The 26,151-nt window shown below is 42.1% G+C and overlaps 1 protein-coding gene across 2 annotated transcripts in view; it reads left to right on the top strand.

The window, feature by feature from the left end:
• The window catches only part of LOC147126822 (ankyrin repeat- and BTB/POZ domain-containing protein 3-A-like), a 50,232-nt gene that overhangs the window by 17,631 nt on the left and 6,450 nt on the right, over positions 1-26,151 (top strand). The window contains exons 2-10 of one of the 2 annotated variants that reach the window (XM_086022831.1): positions 13,005-13,157; positions 17,899-18,154; positions 19,783-19,935; positions 20,944-21,109; positions 22,319-22,408; positions 23,841-23,942; positions 24,218-24,311; positions 25,589-25,724; positions 25,888-26,132. In XM_086022831.1, the coding sequence (XP_085878957.1) occupies positions 13,005-13,157; positions 17,899-18,154; positions 19,783-19,935; positions 20,944-21,109; positions 22,319-22,408; positions 23,841-23,942; positions 24,218-24,311; positions 25,589-25,724; positions 25,888-26,132 (1,395 nt within the window). The remainder of the gene's footprint in view (positions 1-13,004; positions 13,158-17,898; positions 18,155-19,782; positions 19,936-20,943; positions 21,110-22,318; positions 22,409-23,840; positions 23,943-24,217; positions 24,312-25,588; positions 25,725-25,887; positions 26,133-26,151) is intronic. The other variant, XM_086022830.1, reaches the window with a different exon arrangement.

The raw sequence follows: 26,151 nt of genomic DNA, 5'->3' as shown, positions 1-26,151 counted from the left end.
ATTTGAATGGACTTGGAGCCATTAATTAGTGTTCCAAACAATCCAAATGAAGTCCATAGTTCCCAAACTGCTTGTTAACAATCTTGGTAGTACTCTCAAGTGTGCTTTTTTTAAAAATTTTTTTTTTTAAACTAGCGCAGCTTCTCGATTTCTGCTTTTCAATTGGTTTCCAAAATATGATCCAAAGTAACATAAATGTAGCATTTAATGAGGTTTGTTTTTTGTGAAATGATTGGACTGAGGTCCATTCCCCCCCCCCCCCCCTCAAAACTGCTTGTTGACACTCTTGGGAATCCTTCACGTGCTTCCCAATGGGTACTACTTTCCAAAATATGACGGAAATTAATCAAAAATATATCGTCTTTTAAATGTTGGAGACATTACATAGTACCGGTATTTTAAATGATCCTAATTAGGTCCATTGTTCTGAAACGGCTTTTTGTTGCTCTTGGGAATCCTCTTTAAATGGGGTTGGTGTGCTCCCAAACGTTTTTGTGTGTGCATTTTTTGTGTTGTCGGTTTTACCAAAATCTGATGGGAAATGAGCAAAAACGCATCATATAAATTGGATTGGAGCATTCAAAAGTGTCAAAAGACGGGATTATTGGGATTAGGTCCATTGTTGCAAAATTTTGGAATCCCTTATGTGCTTCCCAATGCTTTTTGTCTTGACTTTCCCCCCAAATATGATGGCAGTGAACAACAATGCAGAATTTAAATGGCGTTGGAGTCTTTAAATATTCAAATGAATTGCAATTATTTGTTTTTGTGTGCATTACTAGTGGACAATTTGATTGGCATCTGGGGGGCAGCTTCTTCGTTTTCTGCCACTAATCCACTCAAGAGGACATTTTGTTCTTTTCTTTTTAAATTTTTTTTGTCAGCTCCTCTCTGATGTCAACTTGGAGCAATTTCAGCAATCCGCACCAGGCCCCTCAAAATTCCCTCACTTTTCATCCACTCGGTTGAAAGTATTTCCCACGTCCTCAAATAAGCACTCAAGTCTGCAACGGGGTCTGCCATCAAGCTGACAAATGCTCCCCGGGGAAAACAACGCGCAGTTTTGGCACAATTCCTCACTTTAGCCGCCAAATGGTAAATGGGCTCTCCAGCAAGAAGGCGTGTGCAATATTCCGGAAATTAGCATGACGGATGTAGCGCGGTGAATGGTCGTCCATCACGGTTTAATTACTGCGACTTACCTTTCCTGGTTATATTAAATATTGTGTCTTTTCTTTTTCAAGTCAGATCATTGCATTGCAGGCTTCTGTGTGTGTGCGCGTGTGTGTTTTCAAAGCACACTTTGTAATTAACTAAAAGAGTGCGAGTGACCTGGTTTAGCGTGAGGCACAGTTGTGGTCAATTGCAGTCAATGAACTAATGAATGGAGGTTGCATCTGGACAATAGTATTGGGACATGGGTGAGTGGGGAAAAAATGACTAGGATGTCTCTTTTTGGGCCTTTTGTCTGGCGGAAATTGTTTTAGGGGTCAATTTTTGATTCAAAAGCGCAGTTGTGTTAACTTATCACAAACCGGTCTTTGAAAGCTGATTAATTTGTCTTCTTTTCATTCGGAATATTAACTAATCACTTTGCTTCATAGAATCCAATCGTTGATGGAATGAATTGGTGGGGTGTCTACAATCAAGCATTTCCTGTTTTAAAAACACAACATACATATAACATATCACATACTCACCATTGAAAATGGATTTGTTCACCTAATTTCAGTGAGAAAATTAACTCATTCTTCTAATAATCCAATTGCGGTCAAGATAATTACATCAGGGGGTCTAGAATCAAGCAGTTCTTGTTTCGAAAACTGAACATAACAAAAAATATTGTAAACATATCATATACTCACCTTTGAAAACCGATTTGTTCACCTAATTTCAGTGAGAAAATTAATTCATTCTTCTACTAATCCAATAGCTGTGAAGTGCATTGCATCAGGGGTCTACAATCAAGCATTTCCTGTTTTAAAAACACATAACAAAAAATATTGTCAACATACCACATACTCACCTTTGAAAATTGATTTGTTCACCTAATTTCAGTGAGTAAATTAACTCATGTATTCCTCTAATAATCCAATGGCTGTCAAGAGCATTGTATCAGGGGGTCTACAATCAAGCATTTCTTATTTTAAGAACACATCATAACAAAAAATACTGTAAACATATCACATACTCACCTTTGGAAATTGATTTGTTCACCTAATTTCAGTAAGAAAATGAACTCATTCTTCTAATAATCCAACAGCTGTCGAGCGCATTGCACCAGGGGGTCTACAATTAATCATTTCAGATTGTTTTGTTTCCAAGTCTCTGAGAATTGAATCCTACCTCTGGAAATTGTCATAAAATCCAATAGTTGTTTGGTAGTCAAGCCTTTTTTTTAAAAAATAAATACAAAAACGCTTTTTTGTGTGATAGAATTCAATAGTGATCAATTTCATTCTATCAGGGGTTCAAATTTCTGATTGTTTTGATGTCAAACACACTTGCTAATGCACACTTAAAGTCTGTCTGGCTGTTAATAGATGACATAATCGTGTCTGTAAGTGATTCATCCATCTTATTTCCATTTAGCGAGGATGCTAATTCCATCAGCTTTGATGGCAAAGATAAACTTGCCTGAGTCGTCCATGTGTTGCTTTCACCCGTCACCCGCTAGGAGGTACAGTATATCACACCGCCTCCTCTGTTATCTCTCCTCGCTTGGCTTTTTTGGTTGTTGTTTTTGTTGAAAGAAAAGATGCGGCGCAAAGACAACAAGCGATGGCGCGGATAAGACAGCGGCGGAATGAAAAGATGGATGGCAGCGGAGCGCGGCCGCAGGCGCTGAATTTACAATCTGTCGCAATGCACCCCAACGACGACGACATCATTGTCGCCGCCCGCCTCCTCCTCAGCTGTCGTGCTGAGGGGAAACGCGGGAGAAACAATCAAGTGTTTTCCTCCCAGGGCCGCCAGTCGATATTCCACCCGTCGTGAATCCTAGTAATTCATCCGCACGCGCTGCCCCCTTTTGGCTTGGATGACTCACTCGGAGATCACAGCATGCTTTATATTTTATATACTTATATATATACACACACTTTATATACTTTTCCACCATTTGACACATACTATTTGGGTACCAATTGCATTGGTCAGGTACCCAAAAGGATGGGGCTAGACACTGCTTTTTGGTGATTGGTGGTCATGGCATGATCACTTCCAGAATGGGGAGAAGACAAAATAATCTTCCACAAAAGATGCCATTTGTTTTTGGCGCCTTCATGTGGACACCAAAGGAATAGCAACGGGCTCTTCCTGTGTCCCCTTCAATAAGCAGACCGGTGAGCTGTAACGATTCCGCCGGCTGCGCACTTGGCGATTAACGCAGCGGCGCTCTGATGTCGTGAGGTGAAAATGGCCGCCGCGCAGGAGTTGTTATCGATTGCAAGCGGTCGCGATGGCACAAATCGTTGAGGCGGATCATGTGGGGAGCGAACGGCGCTGGCCTGCGGGCAGCCGCCATTGATCCTCCACCAGCAACACAACACTGCGTCACACACTTGGCTTCACTTGAAACCCTAACCCAGGCTTGAAACCCTAACTCTGTCTTAAAATCCTCATTTGAAACCTCATTCTGACCCCTAACGCTCGTCTCAAGGCCCAACTCTGTTTTGAAAACTTGACCTAACCTTGAAATCCTAAGCCAGGTTTAAAACGTTACTTTGAAACCTGAATGAAACCTTATTTTGAACCCTATGCTTATTTTGAAACCCTAACACAGGTTTGAGAAACTACTTTTAAATCCTAACCGTGCCTTAACACCATACTTAAATTCTTGACTAACTTCAAACTCTAGCCTAGGCTTTAAACCAAACTTTAAAACCCAAACTCTGGTTCCAACCCCTACTGTAAGCTATTTTAGCATTTAGCATCTCGCATTTTTTTTTCAGTGTTCCTTGAGGGGCAGTCACTTCACACATATTTTTCTCAAGGATATGTTCCCAGCAGGCCCACTAGTTGAAACACGGCATTCATATTCATTTTGAGTTTGTGGAATATAAATTAAGCAGCAAAATGCACTCGTTTTTAGCCATCTCCGGGGGCGGCCATTTTGTCTTGTGTCGAGTGAAAATGACATCACAACTGCTCACACCCACCATTCACGGCTGACCTGTTTTCTGAATCTGAGCGTTAATTTGGTAGTTGTGAGCAGTTGTGATGTCATTTTCACTCGACACAAGACAAAATGGCCGCCCCCAGAGATGGCTAAAAACGAGTGGGTTAACACTTATTCCACAAACGCAATATTTATCAGAATGCCTTGTTTCAACTAGTGGGCTTGCGTAGAACATATTCTTGAAAAAAAAAACGTTTACGTTGTCTTCCCCTCTAAGTCCACGTTTATGTCATGAGAAGCCGTCACACTTTGTTTTGAAGAAACAGAGGAGAAAATCTACAAGCGTAAAGATCCATGTTCTTCACAATGAAAGATTTATTTACCTCGCGCTCGGGCAGCATTGCTTTTTCCGTCACGCTCGGGCAGCATGTGTTTACTGGTGTTCCTTGAGGGATTCACTCAGTTCGCTGCACGTTTATGGGCCTTTCCACTTTGTAATCAAGTTCTTGGGGAGCGAACCTACAAGGATAAAGATCCATATCAAAGTCCGGGATGAACATGTCACACCCGGGTAGTATCTTTTTTTTATTGATTAATTTTTTGTGTGTACTTGAAGAATTCACTTGGTTAGGTCCATGGTGATGTCAGTAAAAAAAAAAAAAAAAAAAGTTAACTTCTTAGGAGCAAAGGTACGAGTATAAAGATCCACTTTAGTGATGCATAATGAAAGATTTTTAGCGGGTAGCATTTGTTTACATTTTAATCATGGAGAAGCAAACTTCAAACTTCAAAGTCAAAGATTTGTATGTGGCACTCGGGCAGTATTTTCTTTTTTTTTTTTTTTCTTTTTTTTTCTGCAGTGATCCTCAAGGGATTCACTCAGTTAGGGCCACGTTTGTGTCATGTAAAGCCCTCGCGTGTTTTTGTGAAGGCGTTGAAGTAGAGCGCTCGGCGTTAGTTCTTGTGCACCGATTGAAGCGCTTTACGCTCGGGCAGCATTTCTTTTGATTTGGTGTGAGGTTGAGGGAGGACGGTACGTCTTGGATGGAGGTAAAAAACCCACAATTGGCTTTAGGTTGCCTTTGAAAAGATTCAGAGCGTGTCGGAGGAAGTGTCCAGGCAACTGCTGGCCGACATCCCGCTGCGTGTGTGTTTTTTTTTTTCTTTTAATAACGAGGCAAGGCGTGAACAATAAAGCCGAATCATGAAACGTGTTAGATGAATTAGAGCGACCTGTCGAGCTCAATGCAAAGCTGGTAAGATGACTCACTTGACATTTGTATGTGCTGTTTACCAAATTCTTCCTTCCCCTTATAAAATGATTAAAAACGCTTTGACTCCCAGGAGTGAGGAGGAGGAGTGTGCTAACTTGGCCACTTGGGGGCAGTATCATACAGAGTTACTTGGAGACGGTCACAAGTCCTCAGTCAGATGTTGTAATATTCGCCTTTTTTGCAGGGGATAAAGAATATATGCCTGCGTGTATTATGCTGTCTGTCTACATGTGTTGCTGCATGTTTGTATTCAAATATTGTTTTATGACACTGCTGTGCAGATGCTCTCCGTTAGCCCGGATTTTTTTTTGTGTTAAAATTAAAATAAGAGGATTAAGGCTTGTTTTAAAAACACAATAAGAATGTCATTCTTTTTGTGCACTTTGACAGGAAACGTCAAGTGGGAGTTTCTTAAAGCAACTGCCTAAAAATACTTTAGTTATATCCCAAGTAGCGTCATCACAGTTAAGCACTTATTGTATTCATATGAATCCATTAAAAAAACGGCCTATGTTATTTATCTAATAGTTTTTCATTTCATTTAAATGTACTTCATTTTGAGTAAACTGTCATTAATTTCCAAATAGGACACCGATGAACTCATGCCCTTATATGGTGAACCGGAAACAAAGCAAGCTAGCACTCAAGCTCGGAAATCCAATTTCATTTGGAACTTCTTGACTCTAATTTTTGTTGCTTCTACTCACTCTCCTTGCATCCCAGTCCCATGATTATGATAGAAAGTAAAAATGACAATGTTCCCTTGCATGGTTGGCCACTTCCTTTGGACTATTTGGGGAATGTACAAGTGATGTGGGCAAGGTCGTGCGTTCCGCAATGTGGTGGCAACGCTAGCTTTATTTGGCCTGCGCGAACTAACCCAGCGTCCTCACATGCTCTCATGGCCCACTGCTCCTCTCGCTCCTCTTGCTCCTGACCCACTTCGCTAATTGGATGTTGCCCGCAACACACCAGAAGCCTCAAAACAAAAAATGTGCTTTCCCACATAGAGTCCCTGCAGGTTAATGTTGTCAACATACGCAGCGCTACGTTTTTGTAGATGTTCTCAAAAGTCCTGTTTTATTATTTTTTTATTCAGTCGGGATGGGCGGGTATTGATACCTTGTATCAGTTTTCAGCCAATACCGGCCTTATTTTAAGGTATGGTGTTCTTGTACAGGCTGCTGATACCAGCCACCGATACTTCAAGTGGAAGTCAACCCAAACATATTTTTTTCCAGAATGCAGGCCCACTAGTTGAAACAAGGCATTTTGATAAATATTGCCTTTGCGGAGTAAGAGTTAATCCACCCGTTTTTAGCCATGTCTGGGGGCGGCCGTTTTGTCACTTCTGTCGACTGAAAATGACATCACAGTGTCTCAGGGCTCAGGTAACGACCAATCACAGCTCACCTGTTTTCTGAAGCTGGGCCATGATTGGTCTTTATCTGAGCCCTGAGCAACTGTGATGTCATTTTCAGTTGACGGAAGTGACAAAATGGCCGCCCCCTGAGATGGCTAAAAGCAGGTGGATTTTGCTGCTTAACTCATATTCCACAAACACAATGTTAATCAGAATGCTGTATTTCAACTAGTGGGCCTGCATAGAAGTATTCTGGAAGAAAAATATGTTTGGGTTGACTTCCGCTTTAAGGCAAAAATAAAATTTAGATCGAGTAAGTCCTCCTCGGCAGTAGTTGGCGCTATTCTGCGGCATCTGTGTCAGAAAGAAAGACATTTGCGCAATTTTTTTTGTCATTCTGTTAAAGGACATTTTAGAAATCAAAAGTTCCGAGAGGGCGGCACGGTGGTCGACTGGTTAGCACGTCCGCCTCACAGTTCAGAGGTCGTGGGTTCGATCCTGGCTCCGGCCTCCCTGTGTGGAGTTTGCATGTTCTCCCCGTGCCTGCGTGGGTTTCCTCCGGGTACTCCGGTTTCCTCCCACATTCCAAAAACATGCATGGTAAGTTGATTGGATACTCTAAATTGCCCCTAGGTGTGATTGTGAGTGCGGATGTTTGTCTCTGTGTGCCCTGCGATTGGCTGGCAACCAATTCAGGGTGTCCCCTGCCTACTGCCCAAAGACAGCTGGGATAGGCTCCAGCACGCCCGCGACCCTTGTGAGGATAAGCGGTCTGGATAATGAATGAATGAAAAGTTCCGAGAGGTATCGGTACTCTGTATCAGAGAGAGTGGACACTGGTTTTAGCCTGAAAAAAAAAAAAGTGGTATCCAACATCCCTAGCATTAAGTTAGCCATATTTACTTTTACGGACTTTGGAGCCAAACAGGAAGTTCCGCAAACTCAAATCCTCCCTTAGTATTTTTGTTACTTTTCACTGTGCGTCAGCATGAAAGGAAGTGTTGACGGCTTCTTTCCGGCGGCGTGCCAAAAAAGACGCCTCAGCGTCACAAATGAGAGCGTTTAGCGGCTGAGCGCATGCAATCGCTAAGTGACAACAAAGGCCTCCCGTCGGAAAAGGAAAGGTGATCCCCAAACAGTCCTAAGCTGTCCTCGTTTGCGTTCCGGTCGGGATTGGTTGCGTTGCCTGCCGCGCCGCGGGCGGGAGTGGCGTCCCTGGAGGTGCCACATTAGGAGCGGTGATACCGCTGTTGCGGAAAAGAAAAATTATGCATGCGTTAGTCTTAGTGGACTACATTTCCCACAATCCTCCAGTGGAGTTGAAATGCATTGTGTTATCATATGTACATGCTCTTATTAGTGTTATTATACAATTTAAAATGCTTTGTCGTTTGTGCCTGTGAGTTCCCAGGAACCATCCTTGACATTGGTTCTCGTGCAGGAATTGTCGTCGGGGGGCGGGCACGGCGGGTTGGGGCTGGCGGTTGACTAGACCCGACGTGTCAGTTTGACACTTCCTCTGCTCGGAGCGTCCGTCAGCCGCGGCAGGAAATGTGACCCCGCCGGGGCTTCTGCCGTCCATCACGTCACGGCTGTCTCCTGGCGGGAAAGTCTGAGAGCGGCTTCCAATTGAGGAAGGCGTCTGATTGGATAAGAGCTTGAATGTCAGTGGCACACCTGACACCTCCATTAGGGCCCAGCTGACAGGCCGCGCCGTCACCCGCAATTCCCCCGGGGGTCGTCACGGTGACATTAAGTGGCAGGCTGGGACGGCGGCCCGCCCGAGACCCCGACCTTAACCCCACCCACAAATCCCGCCTCCTCAACCTCGGTCAGCATCTTAGCTGTCAGGGGCCGCAATGTTGCCATGGTGCTGACAGCAGCGAAAAGAATATGGACGTCTTAACTGCTCAGATATGCTATTGTCAGGACTTCACTTTGTAGCATTGTTACCTCCCCCGAGGAGCTTTTGTTTTCGTTGCAGTGTTCAACTTCCAGTTTACGAGTTGCAAAATGACTTAAGAAGAAAGACGAAAGACTTTAATTCATTGAAAACTGGTCCGGAATGAGATCTTATTTGACTCTGAATTGGGAAAAATGAATTTAGATTGGTCAATGACCTGGAATGAGGTTTCTTTTGGTTACCATGAATTGAGGAAATCAACTCCAGGTAATTGGACACTGGTCTGGAATGAGATTTTCTTGAATCCGGAATGGGGGGAAAAAAGACTTTGGTCATTGAAAACTGGTTTGGAATGAGATCTTATTTTACTCTGAATTGGGAAAAATGAATTTAGATCATTGGTCAATGACCTGGAATGAGGTTTCTTTTGGTTACCACAAATTGAAAAATCAACTCCAGGTAATTGGACACTGGTCTGGAATGAGATTTGCTTGAATCCAGAATAGGGAAAAATACTTTGAGTCATTGAAAACTGGTGTGGAATGAGATCTTATTTGACTCTGAAGTGGGGAAAAATGACCTGGCATGAGGTTTCCTTTGGTTGCCATGAATTAAAAAAATCAAATCCAGGTGATTGGACACAGGTCTGGAATGAGATTTCTTTGACTGAAATGGGAAAGCTATACTTTTTGTTATTGGCCACTCTTCTGAAATTGTAGTTTTTTGAGATGCCAGAATAGGAAAAATGACTTGGTCATTGAAAATGAGTCTGGAATGAGATTCTTTTGACCCCAGAACAAGAAAAAACACCTTCGGTAAGTGACACTGATCTGGAATGAGAATTATTTGATCCCAGAGATGGCGGGAAAATGACTTGTTGGCGTTGCACGTTAGTCTGGAATGAGATTCCTTGGTCTCTGGACTTTACGTTGTTAATTTGAGCCCAGAAAAAGCAAAATGACTCTTGGTAATTGGACCCTGGTCTGGAAAGATGTTTCTTTGATTCCAGAATGACAAAAGGGACCTTAGGCCATTTGACACTGGTCTGGAATGAGATTCTTGTTCATTCCAGAATGGGGAAAATAACTTTTAGTCAGTGGAAACTAGTTTGAAATTTTGATTTTTGTGACCCTAAAATAGTATATATGACTTTTGGTCATTGCGCACTAGTCTGGAATAAGAATCATTTTACTGTGGATTGAGATAAATGACCTTTGATCATTGGACATTTACTGATTACGATTGAGATTAATTAGATCCCGGATTGGCAAAAAGGACTTTTTATCTTTGGAAACTGTTGTGGAATTTCTTAGACCTAATGGTTAAAATGTCTCCCTGCGCTATGCTACCACAGTGTTCCCAAAAGGGCCTCGGGGCTGTCAGCCATCACGGTTGTGAACTTCAAGCACCGTCCCAACTTAACCTTCGTGACTGGTCGTCCGTTGACCTGGAAGCGCATTTGTTGTGCGGCGGTCGCACGAAAAGCTGGAGCTGCCTCGCCGAATGTTCCCAAACGTGTGGAATTATGTCATCACGATTGTTGCCATGCTTTGTACGGCGCCACCTTCTATGCGAGGGGAGTTACCACGGTAACCTTTGTCAACATCACCTGCACATTTTTCAACATTCTCCATTTTTCGAGTGTTCTGACCTATACTACACTAACGCGCCTGCTAATACATCCAAGATTGCTGTTTTATATCTGTTTCTTTCCGCTAGCTTTTGAGGCAGCACACTAATTGGGCCTGAATGAATAATTAGCTAGTAACACTCTAGCGAATGACTTGTTGCTTGAACTGAAAGCTTTCAACACTGTTTTGCTTTCATTCCGCAGCGCTTAGCACCAGCAAATAAATCTCATTGATTGAAAGGAGAACTTTTTTAAAAAAACGGTGTATTGATTTATTATTATTATTGCTGCAGGACACAGCTGTTAGCCAACGCCGCTACAATTGGGAATCGGATTGTGCTTGCCCAGCCACGCATGCAGCTGTGAGGGTCTTTTCATTGTGTTTGTGCTTCCCTTACGCTAAGGCCTGCTGAGCCAATCACAGCGCAATCGCCTGTTGCCATGGCGACTACCTGTTAATATTCCGGGTGAGTTTTCTCACCGGTGAGGGTGGGCGGCGGTGGTGGGGTTTTGGAGGGATTGCCGCACTCCTCCTGGAGAGAATCGATTCCTGCAGGTGGAAAAAAAAAAAAAAAAAAAAAAAAGAAAGGCCGCCTTTTTGATGCAGTCGCAAGTAGCACGTCATCAAGACGGTGGATCAATGTGACCTAATTGACCTTGACAAGGATTATCGCCGCTGTAATCCCGTTGAAAAAGGAATTTTGTCTTTTTGTGCGAGTGTTCAAAGGTGCAGTGTGAACCAATGCTGCCGGCATTCCAGAGGGATTGGCCCGCCATCAAATAGAAGCTCAGGAAAATGCTATTATACCCTTCTGCTTGATCCCCACATGAATGACAAAGAGCGTTTTTTTTTTTTTTTTTGCCAGTTTGAATTAGCAACATATAACTTGGTAGCCATGTTTGTCACGTGTAGACCCACTAAAAACTCTCAGGAAGGTATGCCTGAAATGACACAGGAAGTCAGCCATTTTGCATTGAAGTGCCTATTCTGTCGGTCATTTCGTGAGATGCTTGCCACCAGTATTGTTTTGAAAATCCAGCCCCTGCAGCCAATTTCAGTGGTCTATATGAAACTCGGTAGGTGTGATTATCATGAGTAGACTCACAAAAAAGTCTCAAGAAGCCGTGTCCCAAAAGACATGGAAAGTATGCCATGTTGCTTTTAATGTGGCCATTGCATTGGTCATTTCCAGGCATGGATTTTTTTCTGAAAATTCAGCCCTCAAAGCAAGTTTCACTTAACAACATGAAACTTGGTAGGCGTGTGTATCATGAGCAGACCCACAAAAAAGTCTCAAGAAGCCATGCTCAAACCAACACAGGAAGTCATCCATTTTGCTTTGTGGCAGCCATTTTAAGGTCATTTCTTGAGATCCTTGCCACCAGTATTGTTTTGAAAATTCAGCCCCTGGAGCCACTTTGGGTAATCAACATGAAACTTGGTAGGCTTGTGTATCATGAGCAGACCCACAAAAAAGTCTCAAGAAGCTATGCCCAAACAAACACAGGAAGTCCTCCATTTTGCTTTGAAGCAGCCATTTTAAGGGTCATTTCTTGAGATCCTTCCCACCAGTATTGTTTTGAAAATTCAGCCCCTGGAGCCACTTTGGGTGATCAACATGAAACTTGGTAGGCGTGTGTATCATGAGCAGACCCACAAAAAAGTCTCAAGAAGCCATGCCCAAACAAATACAGGAAGTCATCCATTTTGCTTTGAAGCAGCCATTTTAAGGGTCATTTCTTGAGATCCTTCCCACCAGTATTGTTTTGAAAATTCAGCCCCTGGGGCCACTTTGGGTGATCAACATGAAACTTGGTAGGCGTGTGTATCATGAGCAGCCCCACAAGAAAGTCTCAAGAAGATGTTTCCGAACAGACACAGAAAGTGTGCTATGTTGTTGTATTTGTCATTCCAAGATCCGTGACCAATGGATCTTTTCTTAAAATTCAGCCCCCAAAGTCAGTTTGGCTTAGAAACATTCCAACTGTCATAAGTAGATGTTCAAAAAAGTCTCAAGAAGCAAAGCCTGAAAAGGCATTTGCGATTTTGTGTGGGCGCAGTGCGACTTTCCTTCAAGCGCTGTACTTGCATCGAGTCTTCCTTATATCAGAGTGTTTTTTTTTTTTGATGAGGCCTCGCTGGGACTTTCCAAGGAGAGGTTGCCGGAATTCCTCCTGCTTGCATTTGCCGGCCGCGTTCCTCGCTGAATACCAAGCTCGCATTTGGGGATTGACTCCAAATGTTGTTTACGCCGCACTTTTCCCTAAGACCAGAAGTAAATGCCTACGTTCTCTGAGCGTGTTTGCACAGGGATTAACTTCTGGAGTCACGTTGATAAGAAAAATCCCATAAGCTGCACAGCTTGACGGAATAAAAGTGTTTTATAGTGTTTAATACAAGATATGATCAGATTTAAGAGGAACTTGCGGCTTAATGCTCTGCTTGTCTGCTCATCAGTGGCACACGAGCAGTGTGTTTCCATTGTGAAAACTGATCCGTACATTGTTTACTACCTGTCCGTTGGGTAGGACGGAGTGTATAAATCGTTTGGATGTCCCCACTTTGCGTGGGTTTTCTCCTGCAAGGCCTTATGGGAGCAGCAAAGGAATTCTGTGGGAAAGGATTCTGGAACTTCCTGCCTGACCCCTACGCGACACTCGTAAGCCTGTTTTTCCAGACTTCCTGCTCCTGACCTTGTCTGGCATCTCTCCAGGTGTGCTGAGCCTCCCCGAGAGTCTCAACCTCCACCGGGATCAGCAGCAGCGCTCGGGCCGAGGCGAAGGTCACGGATGCTACACTCCAGCTGAACTGCGCACGGTGGAACAGTCGCTGCTCGCCACGCGGGTGGGAAGCATCGCCGAGCTGAGTGAGTAACAAGTGCGCTCCGACGAGATTCTAGAGTGAAAATTCTTTCTCATACGTCTTTCTCCCTACGAGTGCGTTCAAAGCGGCGCGTCCTCTCCATTATCCGTATGTTCTCGTGGGATTGTAATCATCTTCTAATGGAAGAGCTTCTCAACTCGCAGACAGCCAAGAGATTCACCGGCATGCGTCGCCTTTCATCTCCAGGCCATCTATTTTTTATTATCTTAGACTTTATACGCTGCCACGTTTCATTTTTCTTGACGTGACGCGTCGAAAAATGAAGGGAATGTAGAATGGAATCGAAGGCAAAAACCGTGGCCTGACGGGATGTGCTAATGATCAGGAATGACATTTGGAGTTGAGTTATTTGACTTTCCTATTTTATGGCCTGTCACCTAACTTTGCCGCCATGCTCCGCCCACACGCAATGACGAAAACTCCAATTTAAAGTTAATCTCGGAAGGACTCCGGGTAATAACCCCAAATGACACTGAAATTGGCCGCTCCAAAGCAAAATGGCTGACTTCCTGTGTCTTTTTGTGCACGTCTTCAGACTTTTTTGTGTCTTCTCGTGGTAGACATGCCTACCAAATTTTGTGTTGTTAAGTAGAAATGACTGCAGGTGTTGAATTTTCAAAGACAATTACGAGAGGCAAGGATCCGTGGGAATGGCGGCTTCAAACCAACATGGCCGACTTCCTGCATGTTTTCTAGAGCCTTTTTTTTTTGTGTCTTCTCGTGGTAGACATGCCTACCAAATTTTGTGTTGTTAAGTAGAAATGACTGCAGGTGTTGAATTTTCAAAGACAATTACGAGAGGCAAGGATCCGTGGGAATGGCGGCTTCAAACCAACATGGCCGACTTCCTGCATGTTTTCTAGAGCCTTTTTTTTGTGCGTCTGCTCATGATAGACATGCCTACCAAATTTCGTGTTACTAAGTGAAACTGGCTTTGGGGGCTGAATTTTTAAGACATTCGCTTCCGCTCTGACCTGTGCTTCATTAATTCTCGAAGCATTAGTGTTGGAATTTATGGGCTGTATTATAAAAATAAACACGGTTGTTAAGCATCATTGAGACGTTTGGGAGTGTCTCACGCTTCTCACTACTCGCCTCTCAAATATCATTGACTTGATGAAGTAGCATCATTTAATCAGATCCAATTTCGGCAATTAGTTTTATATAGCCTCCCCCCCCAGAATTGATTTGAAAATTCAGTCCCTGAAGCCTGTTTCACTTAGTCACATTGAAATTTGGTAGGCAAGTCAATCATGAGTAGCCCTACAAAAAAGCCTCAAGACGCCATGCCTGAAAAGACACAGGATGTCTGCCATGTTGCTTCGAAGCGGACGTTTGCGGGGCCCCATCAAGGGACGGCGGCTACCTGGATTTAATAAAATAATTCAGCTCTGAAATTAGCAACATGATATTTGGTTGGCACGTCTATCGTGATTAGACCCACCAAAAAAAATCTTCTGAAGTCATACAGGAAAAGTCATCGTGAGTCTGCCATTTTGATTTGATACTTAAATTGAGTCATTTTGGCTCTTTGCAGGGGTTCTTCCAAAGGGAACGACCTCCCACGGATTTTAATTGCTTCAATATTGGAACGACATAAATAAGACAGATGAGTGACGCTAGCGTAAATTTTGAGTTTTTGTCATTGCATGTGGGCCACGGCAAGTGGAGTTTGATGAATATCGATCAAATAGTCTAAACTCATGATTTGTCATGCCATTCTTCGAGCGTGCCTAATGAAACGTCCCCGCGTGCCGATCCGAATGCCCCCCAGTCGTACTCACAGTTGATTCGTGTTTGTGTTCTTGGACTGAAGTTTTGCGAGCGTGCGTCCGCCACAATCCTTTTGGCATGTGTCGTAAGGGCGGCCTTCCAGGATCGAGTGCGAGGACAACACAGGCAGCGGCGGCCTCGCTTGCCAAGGATTCACTTTAAACAATGAATCCATTAATCCCAAACGTCCTCGTTTTTTTTCCCCGCCACACAATAAACATCGGGCCGGAATGATCGTCGATGTTTTGTCTCATCTGGACACTGTAGACCGATTGACTCGGGACTCTTGTCATGTCATGTTAGGCCATGAAGGATGCAATTGCATTCATTTCATCTGTTTACATTTTAAAGAACACATGACACAGTAAGACTACAATTGTGTGTGTGTGTGTGGGGGGGGGGGGGGGGGGGGGGTATGTATGTATGTATGTATGTATGTATGTATATGTGTGTTAGTTACATGTTTTGAACTAATTAATCGAAAAAGTTTCCATAATTGATCGCGGTTAATCGCATTTTTCAACTACAATTTTTTTACAAAACTTGGAACCGATATTTGCTTGAGTAAAATCTTGGAATTAATATTATATAATATGATAAAATATTAATAAAAATAATAAAAGTATATTTGGATTCTAATAGCTTTTATTGATCCTTGAATACGATTATTTTCCTGTAAAATAAAACAGTTGGACAATACACCAAAGACGTACAACTAATATGGTATTTGAGTTTGGCTCTGCAAAGTGTGCAAGTTATTTTGGATTTCTCCAATGAGCCGCCAAGCAACTTCTTAAAGTAGAACTACGTAAAAGTCCGCCTTTGCGACGGTGACTCTCCTTTAAGTTTGGCTGCACAGTGAGCAGAGGTCAGCTGCAACAGGAAGTAAATAAAGCTCAGTTAACTGAGGTTTTTTTTGTGCGTTTTGAAATTTTAATTAATCTCCATAGTTAATGCTTTAATTTTGACAGCCCCAATATATATATATATATATATATATATATATATATATATATATAAATATAATTTTTTTTGGGCTGAGCTAGTCAGAGCACACGCACCCCCCCCCAAAAAACAAGCAACGGCAGCAGAAGAATTAATGAAGTGACACGAAGGCGCTTCATCAAGGGAGGCATAAACAGTTTGTCTTGTTAAAAATCAAAGTTGTTATTTACAGACGCGCGTGGCCGAATCCCTCGAGAGGATGAACCCCCAAATCCACCCCCGCCACAGCTTCTCGGCTCGCCAGGCTTGGACGCGTTCCACAAGCGTCGCTCGCGCTCGCTGGCTTTCTCTCTCTTTCCTTTTGTCCTCTTTATCTTCACGCCGGGCCCGCTTCCTGCAAAGAAGGCGTGACCGACAACCTTCAACAGTTCCAAGAAGAAAAAAAAAATCTAATGCAGTCAAACTCACCTTCTGCAAGCCTTCATTTGCACTTAAATCATTTTGACATTTTACCTGCAAACTTCCAAGTCGATCCCAAGATGTCTGCCGCTATTTGATTGTGACATCGTGAGGACATTTTACAAGAAGAAAATGTATAGTTAAAAAGAAAAATAAATACAGTTTATGAAAAAAAATGATGGGATACTATGAAAAAAATAATAATTTTAAAGGTTAGGGTATTGCTCTTTCATGCCAGAATTTTATATTAGTAGTGTGTGTGTGTGTGTGTGTGTTGTCAGTCAGCCAATCATTAGTGTATTTTTAAGCCAATCGCGTGCCAGTATTGCGGATACAGGCACCCGGAAGTGGTGCATTTTTATTTTTATTTTTTTATTTCATTTATTTTTGTATTAATTGAACTTCAAATGTACAAAACATATTGGCATAGTACATTGTTCACATAAGATAGAAAAGGTAAACGGCAAGCCTCAAGAAGGGTCACAAAACACGACAAAAAAAAAAAAAAAAGGGTGATAAAATAAAATAAATACAATAACCTATAAAGAAATAAAAGAAGAAAGGAGGCTGGGGGTTTTCAGCAAGGTTCAGCTCCTCTACTAATCTACATAATGTCACAGCATTTTTCTTCATCATACATTTCAATGATGAAAATTAATGACACAGTTCTTTATGAAAAACATCAAATTTAGGTTGGGATTTGATACATCTATTTTTATGTATAAAATATTTTCTGAGAATGATAAATGGGTCAATTATTAGGCTGACTCCAACCATCCAAAACATTTTTCTTATGACAGAGTAGAAAAATTGGGCAATTTAGGGAACAAATCTTCCCAGAAGGCATTAAAAAAATTACAGGCATAAAATAGTCGTTCAGTTGTTTCAATGTCTTTATCACAGAATAAACAGTTGTTGTGGTCCAAATTAAAGCGATTCCTTAAAAATTCAGACGATGGGTATACCCTAGTGACAACTTTATAATGAATTTCCTTTGCTTTGTGGGGAATGGGGAAATTAAAGAATTTAGATTTCAAACTTCGAACTTCTTTTTTTGAGAAAATTTGTCAACTTGAAATCCGGTTTGATGAGAATGGATACAGTTCTTTAACAAAGAATTGTCGGATTTTGACATTAGGTATATTAGGATCCGTGATATTTGTGTCCATCCACCAAAAGCAAAGGTAGTGAGGGGTTCACCTTTATTTTGAAACAAATTCTAAGACATCACAACAACAGATTGAGGAATTGATTTGATGATATTACTATATTGCCTTTTATCATTCATTTGATATTTATCAAAGGGTATAATGTGTCCAGTACTATCCAAGAGGTGCATCACTGACCAAATTGACCAACTGACAATGATTTCTTTCTCAACAAAACGTATCCACAATTCCATAATGGGGTGCTGTGGGGACAAAAAATTGTGTTTGTGAATCATTCTCCAGTAAAGTAGAACCTGTTGATGGAAGGTGGACAGTTTGATAGGGAGTTTATTTATACAATACAATACAATTTTATTTGTATAGCGCATTTCCTCGCAGGTGATTTGGTGTCGCGGGCCATGCACCACCTGCAGCCGCTGCACGTCAAGAACACCAGCAACGGAACGCCGCTGCACCATCAGCAGCACAAGAGCTCCGCCTCCGCGGCGGCCGGCGGCTCGGGCGCGGCGGCCTGCGCCGGCGTCCACTGGGAGCCCGAGGCGCTCTACACCTTGTGCTACTTCATGCACTGCCCGCAGATGGAGTGGGAGAACCCCAACGTGGAGCCCTCCAAGGTCACCCTGCACACCGAGAGGTACGGCTCAACAATTCAACCCATTTTTTAATTTATTTTTTTATTTATTTTTTTTTTTGCGATTTGCAGCATAAAACAACTTTGCTGCCTTGCTACTTGCTGCTGTGTTTGTTTGCGGTCATTCACTTCCAGAGAAGTAGGAAGTGAATGCTTGATTACACAGCGCGCCAGCGTAAAATGAATTGAAGATGAGGAAAAAAATAGAAGCCGGCGATGAAGGGCAATTCCAGATGAGGCCCGGCTTACTTTCCAGGTCGACCTTGTTTGAACCCGAACAGCCTGAATGGACAATTCAAGTCAAGTTGGTGAAAACGAACTCTTCGCTCATTGAAAAGCGTTGAACTTTGAGTCGTTTGATTTGCGAGGATTATTTTGATCTGCCCGCAGAGGCAAAAGTGTGATTTTAACAGAAATCGGGCGTAATTGCACCACAAAGCACTACGGTCTTGGTTTTTCCCAGGTGTCTTCCTCCATAGATGATTAGCGCGAACCCAGATAGCAACACGTTGGAGGCCATTTTATCGTGACCAAACATGTGCGGCCATCTTTCTTTTTTTATGCTCCGCACCGTCAACCATTTTGCTTCAGAAGTGTCACTATGTCGTTTTCGTTGTTTTTAGCATTCAGAGGGAATTCACGACGCCGTTTTGCTGACAGCTAGGACAGCCAGCTAGCTAGCGAAGAAGCTAACTCTGCTAATTGGTCAGCTAGCTTGCTGTTGTTGCACGAGTTCAAAGCACAGGAAGGACGCAGTCATTTCGATAAAGAGCAAACTGGCTCTCTCCATCAAGGTTATTATGGTTTGCTGCCAAATTTTCCCTAAATGAAATAAAAATAAAAATGAGGAAGCAAAATGGAAAACTAAGTGAAACGGCATTTTCCGTTTCTAAAATAAAACAAACATTGTGTTACATTATTGCACAATACTTATTGTGACCTTTTTTTATGCTATCTTGCACTCAGCAAATATTAGGGCTGCAACTAATAATTATTTTGCTAATCGATTAACATGTCAATCCTTTTGTCAATTAATCGATGAAAAGGGTAAGAACAAACTTGACTGAAAAATGGAACATTTCAAATTGTCAGTGGAGAGAATGCGCAAATGGGAGTTAATTTTGATTCAGTAACTTGTTTGATCTGTAACATCTGTCAGAAAATCACCCAAAATGCTGTTTATTGTTTTCCAATTACTAAAAACAAATGTTGAAAGATGTCAGACATCAGTCATCAATCAGTGTGGTTTCATGGAGGGCGTCAGAAATCTGAGAATATTTATTGTCAAGATGCTGAAATTACGAAGATTTGGACCATTTTAAGTTTAACGCCTTTATAGGATCAATCACAATCAAATTATACTTCATGTATGATATATATAAAATAATAAAACTAATACTAAAACTACAATTGTTGGACAAAACGAGATTTCGAGCACGCATAGAACCAATGAAATATGAAGTCAAGCTCACAGTATTATTTGGATTGAAGGCCACTCGTTTTAGCATATCTATCTTCCCCCTCACAGGAAGTCTCCATCTTTTTTTATGACCATCGATCCGCCTTGATAGATAAGTGTAATGAGGAAGTCGATGCGGCGCGATTTATGCGAGGCGCTCTGGCCCCCTCAGGCCCTTCCTGGTGCTGCCGCCGCTGATGGAGTGGATCCGGGTGGCGGTGGCTCACGCCGAGCACCGCCGCAGCCCGGCGGTGGACAGCGACGACGTGCGGCAGGCCGCCCGACTCATGCTGCCCGGCGTCGACTGCGAGCCCAGACAAATCAAGTGAGAGCGCCGCGCCAGACCAAAGACACGACGCTCAGTTTTGGGGCCCCGCGTGTAGTCATTTTTTCTACATTTTGTTAAATTAGTAAATAGTTCATTTCCATACAGGACAGGGAGCGCTGATATTTTGGGTACTCTATTCAATCACTGGCCACCCAGTTGAATTGGCTCTTGGACTTGTATGGCCGTCAAACCGTCGAGGTCAAGGTTAACCTTAAAAAAAATAATTGTGTAAACAAAAAGGCTTACATTTTGGCTCATGTCATATTTTAAATGACATTTTATCGTACAAATGTGTTTTTAACTCATTCACTGCCATTGACGGATTTACCCGTCTTTTCACAGTCCAGGCATTCAATCCCAGGAATTTATTTATATATATTTTTTATTTATTTCAAATGTTAGGGTAAAAGAGGGTCTGGAAATATCTGGCAGTGAATGAGTTAAATTTCTATTTTTCCATTTCAAAAATGAAATGTTATATTCCAAATGCTTAGATTTGGTTTACTTTATTTTAAAAATATTTTTCTATTAATTTTAGAATAATTGTACAGCAGATTTATATTTAGATATTTTGGTCCAATATTGTTTTTTTTAATTAAAAAAATATCATATAGAGGAAATACCTCATTACATATTTTTAAGTTAGATTTTATCAATAAAAGGCTTATCATTTCTTTTGTAAAATAATACTTTTGGAGAGGAAATTCTTATAGGTTGGGTGCTGTCATTTTTGTATTTTAAATTGTTGAGTTAAAGGATAAACTTCAAGGGAATGCTTACATTTTTGGTACTGCTTTTTTTTTATTATAGTGGAAATGCTTATTTTTGTAACTTTAATTATCAATATAAATACTCTAATTGAATAAAGTTTAAGGCTACTCTAACATGTTTTTACTCTGCATTTTCTGAGTTGAAAGTAAAACTTGTACAGGCACAAGTGGCCTGCTGTATTTCTTCTTTTGAATGACGTTGTTGCATTATTCACATGCGCGTGTTGTTGTTTAGAGCGGAGGATTGTTTCTGCGGCGCCCGCAAGCTGGACGCCGCCTCCACGGAGGCCAAGTTCCTGCAGGACCTGGGCTTCCGGATGCTCAACTGCGGACGCACCGACCTCGTCAAGCAGGCCGTCAACCTGCTCGGACCCGACGGCGTCAACAGCGTCAGCGAGCAGGTATCGCCTCAACGGCGGCCTTCTGGGAATATATCTAATATACACAGAATTATTTTTGGGTTGAAATGACTCCATTTTTATTTCATTAAGCAAAAATCATCTAGATCCGGTACATTTTTTTTTTTTAGTAGACTGCACATCTACTTTAAAAAAAATGTGTATAAGAAATCGAGGCAACTAGATTATGCTCGTGGCATGTCTCTACTGCCACCAAGTGGAAGGGAGGCCATCTCTCAATGATCCGTTGATCCTTTCATTTGGCTTGGGGGGAAAAAGCGCAACGTAAAGCACGTGTCGCGTAATTAACCCGATTCCGCTCGCCACGTCTTTGTGATATGCGCCAATCGCACAATAGAAATTAAAAAGCGATTTGAATGTGGTGCAGCGGGACACACTGCAGAGGGGGATTGAGCCAAAACAATGACTCATTAATCCAGTGGAACAGACTTTTGGCTGAGGCGCCATGTGTTGGAGGGCCTTGAAAAACGCCGGAAATGCAGACCACGACGCCAACGGGAAAGCAAATCATTTTGGGGACTTTTACAAGGGGAAAAAAAAAATAATAATTTTACAAGAATCTAACATTATTTTACAGGGAAAAGCAAGACTTTTACAAGAAAAAATAATCCTAAATTTAATTTACTGTAAAAAAAAAAAAGAAGCCATCATTTTATGAGAAAAAAATGAATACTGTGGTCATTTCACAAATAATCGTTATTCAGGAAGTTGAAAAGAGATGATGCACAAGTCCACAAGAAAAAAAAAACTGCACATTTTTTAAAGCAAAAAAAGTTTCACAAACAAAAATTTACATGAAGTCCAAATGTTTCAAAAAAAGTTCAAATCGTACAAGGCAAAATGTTGTAAAGTTAACAAGAAAAAGTCATAATTTGACAAAAACAAAGTTTAAATTGTACAAGAAAAGTTCAAATTTGACCCCCAAAAAAGCCGCCACAAGCGATAAGTCATCAAATCATGACTCTATTCATAAAAGGATAAGAAAAAATCCTCAATTTCTTGAGAAAAATAGTTTGAAGCGTACAGGATAAAAAGACATCATCCTACTAGGAAAAAGTGTCATAATGAAACAAAAAAAAAAAGTCTGAATTTCACGAGCAAAAAAGTTGTGATTTTACAAGAAAAATTGCTAATTTGATGAGAAAAAATCGTCAGTACCCTTCAAACTAAATCAGTGATGTTGTGTTCCAGGGAATGACGCCGCTGATGTACGCGTGCGTGCGCGGGGACGAGGCCATGGTCCAAATGCTTCTGGACGCCGGCGCCGACATCAACAGCGAGGTGAGTGACTTCCCCGCCGTGCTTGCCGCTTGCTGCTTTCTGGCTGCTGAAGCTGCAGCATGAGAATGATATTGCTGTCGCTCCACTGCGGGGCCTTTTTATTTGTTTTGCCGCTCATCAATAATGCATGCTCGCCGTTCCTGGAGAGAGCGTGTGACTCACCGCCGCAGTCCGGTTTAATGAACAAGCGTGCTTAACGAGTCCGCCGACGTCCATTGGGATGAACGCTGTCGGCTCGTCGTCAACTCCAACATCGCGTAGCCTGTTTAACGCCAAATCACTCCAATTTTTATGAAAATGCAGCCCCTGGAAACAGTTTGACCTAGCAACATGAATTTTGGTAGACATGTCGACCATGAGCAGACCCTCCAAAAAGTCTCAAGAAGCCATGCTCGAAAAGAAACAGGAAGTCAGCCATATTGCTTTTCTTCTGCAGATCATTGGATCTCGGATTTTTTTTTGTTTTAAATAAATATAAAAAGACGGTTTCACTTCAAAAAGTGAGATTTGGTAGGAATGTCTATCATGAAAAGACCCACAAAAAAGTCTCAGTGCTCGAAAGATCTTTTCATAGTTTCTCACCTCTTGGATTAAAAAATAAACCAGCCTCCAAAGACAGTTTGAGAAAAGTAATATTTGGTAGACTTATCTATCATGAGTAGACTCACAAAAAAACCCTCAGGAAGCTATGCCTGAAAATATGCTAACCCTTACTGTCTATACGTCTTATTGTTTTGCATTCTAAGAGTAAATTCCATTAAAAAAAAAAAATAAAATAAAAAAATGACAGTTTAATTAAGCAACATGAAATTTGGTAGCGATGTCTATCATAACTACACCCACAAATAAGTCCCCAAAAAACACAGCACGTCTACCACGATGCTTGAATTTTTTAAACCCATTCACTGCCAGACATTTTAAGACCCTCTTTTACCCTAACGTTTGGAAAAAAATTGAAAAAAATAGAAATAAATTCCTGGGGGATTGAATGGCTGGACTGCGAAAAGACAAATAGATAAATAATGGCAGTGAATGAGATAAATGACAGTTTGACCTAGGAATGTGAAATTTGATAAGCATGTTCATAATGACTAGACCCACAAAAAGGCTAAAAAAATCCAAACACACAGGAGAAGTGAGTGAAGTGAGTATTTTATTTAGAGAGGCTTTAAACATCTGGCATGGTATCACCTGACTATTACTAACATATTTTAGCAATGCTAATATTTTTAGCGCTGGCTTCTGCTCACCTGCTAATATCGTCAAACCATAACGCGGCGCCACAAACTAGCCGTAACCCCTAGCGACGACAACAAGCTAAGCTACTTCCTGCTAACTACGCTACTTCCCGCAACTGCACTGCTTGTAGCGTCCCCCCCCCCCCCCCCCCCCCCCGCTGGCCGCCGTTAACTTGTGTAATGTGACTTCCCAGGTGGCTGGCGCAGTGCACAAGCACCCGTCCGTTTACCCCGACGCACGCGGCGGGACGCCGCTCACGTTCGCCGTCTTGCACGGACACGCGCCCGTCGTGCAGGTAGTGACCCCCCGCCCCCCAAAACAACAACAACAACAAAAAATTAATCGGAAAAAAAAAAAACAACACGTTAATAAAGACTGCAGTAATGAATACGAGTAGCCTGTATGATATCATGTGCGTCTTTAGTGTGTTCCGAATCATTGTGTCCATAAATCCATACACACTGATGGCAGCGCTTCCAGAATATTCTATAAGTGTCGAAAAATGTCCGTGTTTGTGTTTTTCTCTCCTCTGACCCCATTTTGCCCCGCCCCCATTTGCCCCCGCCTCAGTTGTTGCTGGACAACAGCGCCGGCGTGGAGGGTTCGCTGCAGGACGGGGCCGACAACTACACGGAGACGCCGCTCCAGCTGGCCTCCGCCGCAGGTCCACAACGCAATCTCGCAAAAACACGAGCACCAAAGAAGCGTTGCGCGTTTCCGTTCGGCGCTGCGCTCGCGCCTCGTTCGTTGTCGGCTTTTACTTTGAAGCTGCTGTTTGGATCATTCCGTTTTCGGAATGCTGGACAATCATGAAGAGGATAATTGATACCAGAGGTGAAATTAAGATTTGAACGATTAATCGTATAATTCAATTGATTCAAATTTTTTAAAAAATAAGTCGAAGCAAAATATCTGAGAGCTCGCTTTTTTTTTTTTCCCACGAACGAGTTAGCAAGTTTGGGTTAGCAAGATACCAGGCAGACAACTCTACAATCTCATTCACGGACGCCCACGTCACTCACCAGGCCAAGCCATACACTTTCAAAGTTACAGATAAAACAATATAACACGAGGAAAGCAACGGCAAGTGTATAACAATAACACTTGCGCATCACATGCTATTGTGTGAAGGCTGAAGGCCAGAATTTCACACTGACAAAAAAATTCAACATTTCTAAGTAGGGTGAGGGTTTAAAAGTAGGGTTTTAAACTGGGATTAGGGTTTCAAAGTAAGGTTAGGATGTCAAAGTTGGGTTTTAAACGATGGTTAGGGTTTTAAACAAAGGTTGGGGTTTCAAATTGGGGTTTCAAAACAGGGTTAGGGTTCCAAGGTAGGGTTTCGAATAAGGGCTAGTCGAAAGGGGCGTTTCAAAGTAGGGTCAGGGTTTCAAAGTAGGGTTTGAAAATAGGGTTAAGGTTTCAAAGTAGTGGGGTTTGCAATTTTTAAGAATTGTTCCGAATTTGATTTTTTTAAAATTCAGGTGTCAGAAGGTGTGACCACAGGTTTTAAAGTAGTTAGGGTTTTAAACTAAGGTTAGGGTTTCAAAGTAGGGTTTCAAGGGGAATAAATCCATCAATATATTTTTTAATGCAGTTCTAAAAATAAGAATTATGTAATTGGCTCAGAATCGGTCAATTGCATTTCTCCTTATACATTCATTTTATTCTCATAAAATTGGGATTTTATTCTTGCAATATTATGACTTTATTTTTCTTTATTTTTTTTTTCTTTAAGAAAGTTGCGTAATATTCCAACTTTATTCTTTTATGTTTTAAAATGATTGTTTTTTAATATTATTTTAATAAGAAAATTAATATTCTCACTTAATTGTCTGAAATGATTACATATTCCCCTTTAATGTGACAATTTTATGATCTTGTCTCCAAGAATATTGTGACTTTATTCAGATTTCTTTTTTCTTTTTTTGTTCTCCCGAGCAGGCAACTTTGAGCTGGTGAGTCTCCTCCTGGAGCGAGGCGCCGACCCCATGATCGGCACCACGTGTCGCAACGGCATCTCGTCGACGCCGCTCGGCGACATGAACTCCTTCAGCCTGGCGGCGGCGCACGGGCACAGGTCGATCGCGGTTCGGAATTACATACAGACTTTATTGCCTACAGATTCAAAGCATATTTTTCATAATCGTAACCATTTTTTTTTTTTCCGTCTTGAAATTCCAATTAGTAATCTTCCCACTTGATTTCCCTTCAATGACAACGGTCCACTTTTGTGTTTGTAGGAACGTGTTCCGGAAGCTTCTGTCCCAGTCGGAGAAGGACAAGGGTGACGTTCTTTCCCTGGAGGAGATCCTGGCCGAGGGTTCGACGCCGTGCACGCAGAAGGCTTCGGCCCCGCAGGCCAACGGCGGCGGCGGCGGCGGGACGTTGCGAACAGGAAAGGCCAAGCTGCGCGCCCTGAAAGAGGCCATGTACCATAGCGCCGAGCACGCCCATGTGGACATCACCATCGACATCCGCAGCTTAGGTCAGACTCACTCGCAGCT

The sequence above is a fragment of the Filicampus tigris genome, chromosome 22 (genome assembly GCF_054856515.1).
Source record: "Filicampus tigris isolate MCC_2025a chromosome 22, RoL_Ftig_1.0, whole genome shotgun sequence".
Classification (NCBI taxonomy): Eukaryota; Metazoa; Chordata; class Actinopteri; order Syngnathiformes; family Syngnathidae; genus Filicampus; species Filicampus tigris.
The sequence above is the reverse complement of the archived record's forward strand: the minus strand, read 5'-3'. Positions and strand labels throughout refer to the sequence as shown.